This window comes from Entamoeba dispar, genomic scaffold (assembly GCF_000209125.1).
Source record: "Entamoeba dispar SAW760 scf_1105229457545 genomic scaffold, whole genome shotgun sequence".
In the NCBI taxonomy this organism is placed as follows: domain Eukaryota; phylum Evosea; order Mastigamoebida; family Endamoebidae; genus Entamoeba; species Entamoeba dispar.
The window spans coordinates 10,671-20,535 of record NW_001852796.1 but is presented as its reverse complement, the minus strand read 5'-3'; the positions used below and the strand labels follow the sequence as shown (position 1 = coordinate 20,535).

The 9,865-nt window shown below is 23.1% G+C and overlaps 3 protein-coding genes across 3 annotated transcripts in view, besides 26 other annotated features; all 3 read right to left on the bottom strand.

Moving 5' to 3' along the window:
- Window positions 1-11: 11 nt before the first annotated feature.
- Window positions 12-98: a microsatellite.
- Window positions 99-1,027: 929 nt separating this feature from the next.
- Window positions 1,028-1,068: a microsatellite.
- Window positions 1,069-1,109: 41 nt separating this feature from the next.
- Window positions 1,110-1,269: a microsatellite.
- A 78-nt stretch (window positions 1,270-1,347) lies between these two features.
- Window positions 1,348-1,402: a sequence feature (AT_rich).
- Window positions 1,403-1,443: 41 nt separating this feature from the next.
- Window positions 1,444-1,598: a microsatellite.
- A 5-nt stretch (window positions 1,599-1,603) lies between these two features.
- Window positions 1,604-1,692: a microsatellite.
- Window positions 1,693-1,696: 4 nt separating this feature from the next.
- Window positions 1,697-1,811: a microsatellite.
- Window positions 1,713-1,897: a microsatellite.
- Window positions 1,898-1,968: a microsatellite.
- A 15-nt stretch (window positions 1,969-1,983) lies between these two features.
- Window positions 1,984-2,037: a microsatellite.
- A 3-nt stretch (window positions 2,038-2,040) lies between these two features.
- Window positions 2,041-2,147: a sequence feature (AT_rich).
- Window positions 2,148-2,188: 41 nt separating this feature from the next.
- Window positions 2,189-2,243: a sequence feature (AT_rich).
- Window positions 2,244-2,270: 27 nt separating this feature from the next.
- Window positions 2,271-2,442: a microsatellite.
- Window positions 2,276-2,384: a microsatellite.
- A 10-nt stretch (window positions 2,443-2,452) lies between the features above and the next one.
- Window positions 2,453-2,480: a sequence feature (AT_rich).
- Window positions 2,481-2,538: 58 nt separating this feature from the next.
- Window positions 2,539-2,632: a sequence feature (AT_rich).
- Window positions 2,633-2,670: 38 nt separating this feature from the next.
- Window positions 2,671-2,842: a microsatellite.
- Window positions 2,753-2,930: a microsatellite.
- Window positions 2,931-3,049: 119 nt separating this feature from the next.
- Window positions 3,050-3,070: a sequence feature (AT_rich).
- A 161-nt stretch (window positions 3,071-3,231) lies between these two features.
- Window positions 3,232-3,259: a sequence feature (AT_rich).
- Window positions 3,260-3,296: 37 nt separating this feature from the next.
- Window positions 3,297-3,359: a microsatellite.
- Window positions 3,360-3,583: 224 nt separating this feature from the next.
- Window positions 3,584-3,649: a microsatellite.
- A 244-nt stretch (window positions 3,650-3,893) lies between these two features.
- Window positions 3,894-3,936: a sequence feature (AT_rich).
- EDI_047050 (uncharacterized protein) lies at window positions 3,929-5,449 on the bottom strand (the record flags this gene model as incomplete). The annotated part of the gene is made up of 1 exon (XM_001733537.1): window positions 3,929-5,449. One exon carries the CDS (start codon window positions 5,447-5,449, stop codon window positions 3,929-3,931), a length of 1,521 nt encoding a protein of 506 aa, XP_001733589.1.
- Window positions 5,164-5,184: a sequence feature (AT_rich).
- Window positions 5,228-5,250: a sequence feature (AT_rich).
- A 158-nt stretch (window positions 5,450-5,607) lies between the features above and the next one.
- Window positions 5,608-7,949, bottom strand: EDI_047040 (uncharacterized protein; the record flags this gene model as incomplete). The annotated part of the gene is made up of 2 exons (XM_001733536.1): window positions 5,608-7,537; window positions 7,585-7,949. The coding sequence occupies 2 exons, from the start codon at window positions 7,947-7,949 to the stop codon at window positions 5,608-5,610; spliced, it is 2,295 nt and encodes a 764-aa protein (XP_001733588.1).
- A 165-nt stretch (window positions 7,950-8,114) lies between these two features.
- Window positions 8,115-8,159: a sequence feature (AT_rich).
- EDI_046930 (uncharacterized protein) overlaps window positions 8,150-9,865 on the bottom strand; it is a gene marked incomplete at both ends in the record, with an annotated part of 1,839 nt that continues 123 nt past the window's right edge. The window contains one exon of the mRNA XM_001733167.1: window positions 8,150-9,865. This exon is cut by the window's right edge and continues 123 nt beyond it. Coding sequence (XP_001733219.1) covers window positions 8,150-9,865 — 1,716 coding nt within the window.

The following is a 9,865-nucleotide window of genomic DNA, read 5'->3' as shown; positions in this document are numbered from 1 at the left end:
TAAAAGAATCATTACATTTTTGTAATCTATTTCTTTTTGATTAATTCTTTCTTATATTTATTATTCTTGTATTATTTTATATCATTTTTATCTTATTTGTTATATTCATTCACATTTAAATGGTCTTTTCTTAAACTCTCTATAAATTTATGAACTTCAGATATCTTCAAACCAACTAATTTACTAATTGTGTCTATAGTAAATAGAAAATAGTTATTGAATTTCATAATAAACAACTCAAATGTTTATTGAGTGTTATTACAAACAAGTGAATTGTTGAAATGTGTTAATTCATCTTTATTGACACTGAATTTGACAAATGTTGATTTAAAACTGACCACATTTTCCCCCTTTTTCTCTTCTAAACCCCTTTCTTCATATTTTCTAATTCTCTCATTTTTCTGATCACTAACACTAAGACTGATTTGTTAATACCACTAACATCACTTCATTTATCTTAACTTCTATTTCTTCTACACTCATAGCCATTTATGGAGTTTGTCTAAACAAATCACAAAGATTACTAAATGGAATATCTAAGTGTGATTGATCTTCACAACAAGTTTGTTGTCTTTCATCAATACTTAGTTTATTAAGTTCATTCTCAAAACAACAAAACAAACAACACGAATTACTTCAATATAAACATATTCAACAATGAATTTGAGTGTAAAGTGTTGAAGGTATCTCAACAAAATTAAAAAGGGCACGGCATGACATCACTGTTAGAAAGTAAAACAAAGTGTTTTGAGATAAAAAACATAACATCAAGAATGTCAAACTATCAAAACAGAAAATATAAGAACTATCTCTAGAACACCACTCAAACAACATCAACAGACAAATATGAAAAGATTTTATGAGAAGTAGAGTGAATTAATAAAGACATGAAATGATATTTTGAAAACATCATAAGTTATATCAGCAGTATCAGAAGAAGAAACAAATGGTGTAAAATATGATGGAAATGACAGTTATGAATGAAAAAAAGAATAAAAGTACATTCACTAAATCTTACAAACAACATAAAGAACAAAAAAAAAAAGAAAAGAAACAGAAAGGAATAGATTCTCATAATGATTATTTTTCATAACAAGAATATTTGATATTTTTTATTATTATTTTTTTATTAATTTATCTTTTTTGTTTTTTATTTAAATATTTTGTTATTTGATTATTAAATTCTTTCTTCTTCATTTCTTTCTATATTATTATTGTATTATTATTGTATTATTTTGATGTTTTTGTTATTATTTTGTGATTTTCATTAGATTTATATTGTTTAAATGTTGAATAATTAATAAATTGTAGATAAATGAATTAAAAATATCATGAATGTGAAAATGGAATATTTATCATTTCATTTATTTTATTGTTATAAATAATAAATAATCATTAATTTCGATATTATAATGATTTGATGTGAATATTTATGAATTTTACATATTGTTCATTATATTTACATTCATTACTGGTATTATATCTGATAATGTTGTTAAATTATATCATTTTATATTTTCATTAATTAATAATCATATTAAATATTATTCTTATTCATCTATCTTATTCATTTCTTATTATTTATTATTTTATTATATATGATAAATAAAAGATAATAAAATAGAAATAAAAGAATAAAATAAAGAAATATAATAAAATGAATAATAAGAAGAAAGAATTAAATAAAATGAATGATAATAAATATAGAAAGAAATATATAACAATATGAGAAATAAGAAATAAAAGAAATAGAATAGTTTATATAAGAAATGAAAAATAAATATAAATAATAAATAATATAACAAATAAATTGTTTTTAAAGTAATAAGAAATGAAAGAATAGAAAGAATTATATAACAAATCAAATGAAATAATGAATAATAAACAATAATATGAAAATATTATATAAATATAATAAATAATATAATAAAATGAAACATAATAAATTATAAATAATATGAATATAATTGTATTTCATTATGATATTATTATTTTCATTATTTCTTTATTTTTATTCATTAATTATTATTTCTATTTAACTTTAATTAATAAATTGTGTTTCTTTAATTTCAAATATATAATATAATAATGATAATTAAATATATTTCATAAATTGAATGTATAATAATCTAATATATTAATAAAAACACAATTTAAAGTACAATTTCAAATAGCTATATCATTGTTCTATTTATTTTATTGACATTTATTTTATTTTGAAATATGAAATAAATAAATTATTTCATAACAACATATATTTTATACAATCATTTGATTATTTCATTTATCATTAATTTCACATATTATTTATCATATTTATTATATTTTATTCTTTATTTTATTCTTATTCTCATTATTAATTAATTATATTGTTATTTTATATTCATGAAATACATCTTGTTATGTCATTGTTTTCATTATATTTATTCATTTATTTTTGTTACGAATTATGAAATAATAATAATATTTTGTTTATTTTACATTTAACAGTTATTGAATGTTTGAATAAAAATGGATTTATTGATTTACAACATAATGAATAAATCATTAATTTGATATATATATTGAATAATGTATTTATTTTAATATGAAATATTTAATAATTCATAATAAATTCATAATAAAATAAATTCTTTTTCATTTCAAGATATTCTCAGTCAAGTGAATTAATTATTTCAGTCATATAATATTTTGAATTCTATTTTTCATATTTTGTTTCTTTTTATTCATTTTATCTTCATCATAATATATCTTTTATTTCTTTATTTTCTTTTGTATCTCTTTACCATTTCATTTTTCTTTATCATTTCTTGTTTTAATTTTAATTTTTATTCTTTTATTTCTCCATCATCTTTCTTTAATATCATCAACCTTTTCTTCTTTTCTATCTTTATACTTTTTATATTTATATTATTTCTTTTTTTATCTTTTAATGAATATTGTTTATATACATGTCATTAATTTCATTTCTGTGTAATGCTCTTCTTTTTTTTCTAATTGAGTACATGGCCCTTTTGATATTATCAAATCTAATCATATTCTCTTTCACTATATTTAATATTTATATTTTGTCTTCGATTTCTTATTTTCTTAAACATTTCAAAGAGAATATACCATTATCTATCATCCATATTTATAAATAACATTGCACCATTGTTAAATATTGCTTTTATTCTTCTCTCCTTATTAGTATTCATCCATTTCAAATATTTATTCAAATATATGTTGTTGAAATTTTTATAATTTTTATACTTATTTTGTGGTGTTTGGTTCATAATAATTTCCTCTCCAAAGACAAAATAAGGAAAGAAATATAAACTAACACAACAACTAAAAATAAGAAAGGAGAAAAATAAAAAGACATCACAAAAAACCCATAATCAATTTAATATCCTTTAAACAATGAATTTAAGAAAGTACCATCAGAAAACAAAAAATAAAGAGCAGGAAAACTATAATAAGAAACTTAAAACCAAAAAATTATGTAATATTAATAAATAGAGAATAACACATGAAAGTCTTGTAAAAGCACCCACAACTTCAGTTGTGTAATTGTACAATTCGTTCACCTTTCTCTATTTCTTTATATTAAATATTATATGTTATTATTTTATATATTATTTTTATCTTACATTACATCATATTTATTCAAGTATGGTAATGAATAAAATGATATTATTATCAACGTCACACAATGATAATCAATAAATGAATTAACATAATATTTAATCATTTTATCAATTACAATACTCTTTCAATTTATTATTTTTATTCAAGTTCTCTTTTGTTTTTCTTGATAATTCAATAAATATGAATTTTAAAGGAAAAAAAGAATGACCAAATAAAACAAACACTAATCAAATCAGTTTTAAGATATTTTTATAATCAATCAGTAAATAATGATTTTAATATGATAAATTCAATTTATTTAATAATCCCTTCTTTTAGGGAAAGTTTGTGCTAACTTCACATCTATTTTCATTTTAATAACTTCTTTTAATCCTTGAGAAACTAATTGTCTTTCCTTTGAAGAAGAAGGAAGAGATTCCATAGCTTTTTCTAAAGAATCTTCAATAAACACTAATTGCATATACATTGAGTCAGTGTCAAGAGTATTAGATGTGTTAAAAGTTAATTCTTTTTGAATTTGCTGTAAAGAAGGAGATTTTGTTTTCCTTTTGTCTTTTTTGAGGGTTTGAATAGGGAAAAGAACTTCAAAAAGAGGACGACCTTTTTCTTTTTCAGTAATAATAGCACAATGAGTAATGAAATAAATAGAGAAATCATTGGGATAATTAAAAAAGATATTAAAAACATTTACTCCATCACCACTACAAATTTTACTTCTTGGTAATAACATTAATACAACACAAAGATAATTTAAAAGAGATAATGGATTATTATGGGCAAATAAGATATCCCAAATATAATATAATTCATTAGTATTAAACATTTGACAAAAAAGAATTCTAACCCACCTTAATAAAAATAGTTGTGGTTCAACACCAAGAGTAGAAAACATTTGATAAATATGTGGATCTTTAACTCTTAATATTTCTGCTATTTGTTCACAACGAAATAGTATTGTGTTAGAACTGTTTTCAGTACTTTCATACCATATATTTACAATATCCATTAAATGCTCAAAAAGACAATAAACATCATGTTCAAGGTATTGAGGAGAGAATAGTTGTCTTAAAAGTGTATTTGTCTGTGAATTTTTTTGTTGTTCAAGTAATTTTGATATCTTTGAATAATCTATAATAGTTACATTAAAAATTACAGCAATTAATTCATTCATTCCTTGTGTATAATTAAGTTCAGGATGTTTAATAGCAAAAAGAAATAAAATACGATGTAACATTTGTCTATTTTCACACGTTTGAAATTTCTTTTCTAATTTAGTTCTTCTAATATCTTTTTTAATATCCCATGATACTTTTACTTTCTCTGTGTCAATACCAATACTTTCATTTGGATCTGGTGCAATAAGATTTGCTTCATTTGAATATGATTCTAATGGGTTAGAATTACTTAAATAAATAAGTTCATTTGAATATTTAATACAAAGCTCTTCATATTTTTTTCTTTCTTCATTTATAACAGATGTCCATAATGAACTATCTTCTGGTAAACACTTTAAAAATAGTCTCCATCGAAGACTTAATAATAAATTTTTTATTTCACATAGATGAATATCTCCCCATAAAGTTCTTTCTCTTTCTTCTTTAAAATTATATTTTAATATTTCTATTTGTTCTGTAACTTTTTCATATGTCAATTGGTTTGTTGGTGGTTTAACAATATCACATATTTTTGCTGTTTGATCAAGAAACATTGAATGTATTAATTCAAATGACATAAAAACAACTGGGATTTGGTGTTGCTTATTGTAAGAAGGCATGTGTTGACAATAGAAGTTTGGAAGTACTGTTCTCAAATCAAACATCCTAATTCAAATTATTTACAGTTCTTTTTTAGTTCTATTCTTTTTGAAGAAGAATATTTTATTAAAAACATGTAATTAAATGAACAACGTTAAGAAAATACTTTTTTAAAATCATCAAAAATAAAGAAAATTTTGAAGTATTTAAATAGAACTTAAAATTAAAGATCTGGAGTAAAGAATTCTGATAATGAATCACTATGAGAATAGAATTCTTTTATAAATGAATATAATACAGTAAATAAAGAAGGAAATTTAAAATGGAAATATTCATAAAATCCATCAGGGAAAGTACCATATAAATCTTTTTCTTCTTGAGGAAGGGTATAATAATGATGAGACTCATTTCTAATTACACGAAGAAGATCAATTGTATGATTAAAATCATAAATACGGTATTTATTTATTGTCTGTAAAATAATTGGAGAAAGTTCTTTGTCCCATTGAATAGCAACACCAGCACTATCAAGCCTTTTAGAAATAGTATAATTTTTATCAGCAATAATAATATCAGAAACTTTTTGAATAAATTCTAATCGTTTTTTACAATTCCAAAATAATGGATGACTAAGTACTTCTTCAATAGTAATTCTTTCATTTGGAACTTTTTTATTCATTCCATTAAAACATGCAATAAATTCACTTTGATATAAATTATCAAAACTACACTCTGTTTTAATACAAATTCCTTTTAAAATATTATTTTGTCTAACAAGAGAATCTCCGTATGGATGTTTTCTTGTTGCAATATAATAAAATAAACATCCTAATGTAAATATATCAACTGCTTTTGATAATCTTGGACTATCATCTAACATTTCTGGTGCTTGCCATCCAATACTTCCTTTAGTAGTAGAATTACTAAAAGATGATGTAGATGGATCTAATTTTTTTGCTAATCCAAAATCAGTTATTCTAATCCCTCTATTCTCATCAATTAAAACATTTAATGGTTTAATATCTCGATGTACAATTCCTAATGAATGTAAATAATAAACTCCAATTGCACATTCTTTCATTAATCTAACACGTTCTTTATTTAATTTCATTAATCTTTTTGAATTATTATTTTCTTTTTTTTCTTCATTAACTTTTTCATTTTCGATTTCTTCTAATTTAATTAAATAATCATCAAGAGTATATGGACAAAATGTGATAGCCAAATACACAAAATTATCATCTTCAAAACTACCATAATAACGAACAAGATGTGGTTTTTCATCTGTCATATTAATAATCTTCATTTCATTATCAGCAAATGAATAAAATTCTTTTACCATTCTTTTTACTGCTACTTTTCTTCCATTTGCTGTTCCTTCAAATACAATTGTTCCTAAACTACCATGTCCTAGTACTTTTTTAGAACAACTAAATTGTTCTCCAATATAATTCATATCTTTAGGAATATATTTAGTTGGTGTCATATGAATTGAAAGAGAAGATGAATTAATTCCTTTTTGAATATAATTAATATAAACAAGCATTACAACAACAATAAATCCAAGTATCACAGTGATTAATGAAAGAATTAATATAAATGTTGTTTCACTATTTTGTTGGATATCTTCTTTTCTTTTCATTTTTGTAGAGTTTTGTTTTAATTCTTTAATATAACTTTGTATATCTTCATATTTATTAAATTCATCTTTTGTTATTGATTTAAATTCTTTAGAAGTTATTGTTTGATCATTTACTTGTTCTAATGAATCAATATAAATTGCACTAAATCTCATTTTATTTTTTCTATCCATATTCTTTTGATTCGTAACTTCATTTTCTGTATCAAAACAAACATTAAGATAATCTGGAACAATAGAATAAACTTGTTGTTGATTGTCATAAGCAAAATTTCCTAAATAAATTTGTTGATTTTGTATTGATGAATAATGAATGTTTATCACTTCTAAAAAATTACTTCTACGATGATAAATAAAAGCTTTCATTGGAATAAAACTAATAGATTGACTCCATAAAGTTAAAAAATGAATTGAGTCATATAATTCTAATCGTTGTGTGTTAATATCAAATCGAAGAACATTACTATTATTCTTTGGTACTTCTAAATCGTATAATGATATTGTAAATTTATTACTAATTATTAATAACTCATTAACGCTTAATTAATTTATAAAACAAACACTATTCCATCTCTTTCAATTGATGATATTTGATATTGTGTAACTACAAAAGGTAACATATCTTTAATTCCTAAATACGAACTACAATTGTCTTTACAAATCATTCCTGAATCTAAATCAAATCCATATCGATGAATAAATCGATAAGTAATATATTCTTTATTGTATAAAACAAATGGACTATTCTCAAAAATATTTTTAATGGAATAACTAAATTTTTTAAATTCACCATTTGATGAATCAAATTCAAATAATGAATATGATGAATCGATTGATGGTAATAAAATTTCTTCTGAATTTGTTTTAATAAATGGATCAAGTTGTTGACTTAACCACATCAATTCTCCATTTTTAGCTTCATGCATTGATAAATACCCATCGACATGTACTAATATAACAAAATCTTCATTAATATGACTTTTAACACTCAAGACAAAACAAATAATAAAAAAAACAATCACCATCTTTTCAAAAGTAATCTATCAATTTTAAGTTTCTTTTTACTTTTTCTTTTTTTGTTATTCTTATCCAATAATTAAAAAAATTGAATTAAAAAATTATTTTGTTATTTTTTTGTTGGAAAAAGACTCTTTAATGGATCTGGTCTTACTTCATTTAAATCTAATAAATTTTCTTGGACGGTTGATTGTCCTTCTTGTGTTTCTTCACTATTGTTGTCTTTATCAATGTCATCAAGAATAGGATATGTCATTACTTCTTGGTTATTAATTTGGCTTACTGACTTACTTTCTTTTACTTCATCATTATTATTAACAATAACTGGAGATATCATAGGTTTAATAGAATTACTTGGATTAGAAGTGTTTGTAGAAACCTTTAATTTTAATTCATCATCTTTAGAATTAATAATACTCTCTGTAACTTTTGCCATATCAACATACCCTGTATCAAAGAAATCATTTCCTTTTTCAAAATCATCAGCACAATTTCCATTTAATGAATGAACATCAATTAAAGGTATTTCTTCTTGTGAATCTTTTTTCTTTCCTACGAACAATTGTCCTACTCTTTCTTTAATACCTCCTTTATTTGTATTGTCGTATTTAGTCTCAACAAGTCCTCCAGTATTTCTTTCCCATGTCAGAACAATTCTATTTCCTTCTTTCTTAATCATTCTAATTGACCCATTTTCCATTCGTTTAAACTGTTTATTAACTTCTTCTTCATATTTTGGTGTCATTGGGAAAAAAGGAGAATTAAGACTTGTCAGAACATGTGTAAGCATCATTGCATTGACTTCAGTCAATGCCATAGGATGTTCAAGATATGCAAGTCTTAATTTTATTCTTCCACTTGTGACATTATCAGTAAATGGAGTAGGTTGTAAATAAAACCAATCTTCAATAATTGAAGGGAAAGGTAGTAAAGTTAAATCAATGTTAATATTACCAAGATAAATATCAGGATTTCCTTTGACATATAAAAATACATTAACATTTTCTCTCAATTCATCTAATTCAACTGCAAGTGTTTTTGGAACAAATGTTGGGTCAGAACCTTTTGCTGGTTCAGTTCTTAAAACTCTTTGAAAATCAGTAAAAACCATCACAACTACTTCAGGATGTTTCTTACTACAACAAGGTAGTCCTTCTGCATTAATTGGTAAAATGTTTAACACACCTTTTGAATGAGCTAAAACATGTTGTGGTTTAATCATATTAATATCTCGTGGATCTTTCCATGATGTTGTTTTATGTATGACATCTATATAATATGTTTCATTATGACTATTTCCAATAATCCATCCTTCTGGTAACATAGAATTAGTAAATAATGGATAAACTTCATCCATTGGATCACCATCTTTAGTTCGTTGTAAACAACGTTTTATATGATTTAACCAAACATTTCCTGAAAATTCAGTAACACCTTCTTGTAACCCATCAACGATAGAAGATGGGAAAGGAGGTGGTGGTCTATTATGAATACCAAAATAAGGAGTAGAAGGTAATGTAACACCACAAACTTTTGCATAATACGACCTTATATTATTGTCTTGTGAAGTAATAATAGTAACTGGAATAAAGATTTTTAATGGAGCACCCATTTGAGTAAATATTTCAATCAATATAAAGTGTTCAAATTTAAAGAACTGAGTTACAATTGTTGGTGGAACTGAAGGTAAAACATCAATTAAAAATCTCTTTGGTTCTGGTCCAAGTGGGATAACAGTTGAGTTTAAGGTTATCCTATGAATACATCCAGGAGCAGTATACATTGCCACTAAACTTAAATGTGCTCGATAAATTGGTTTACCAAG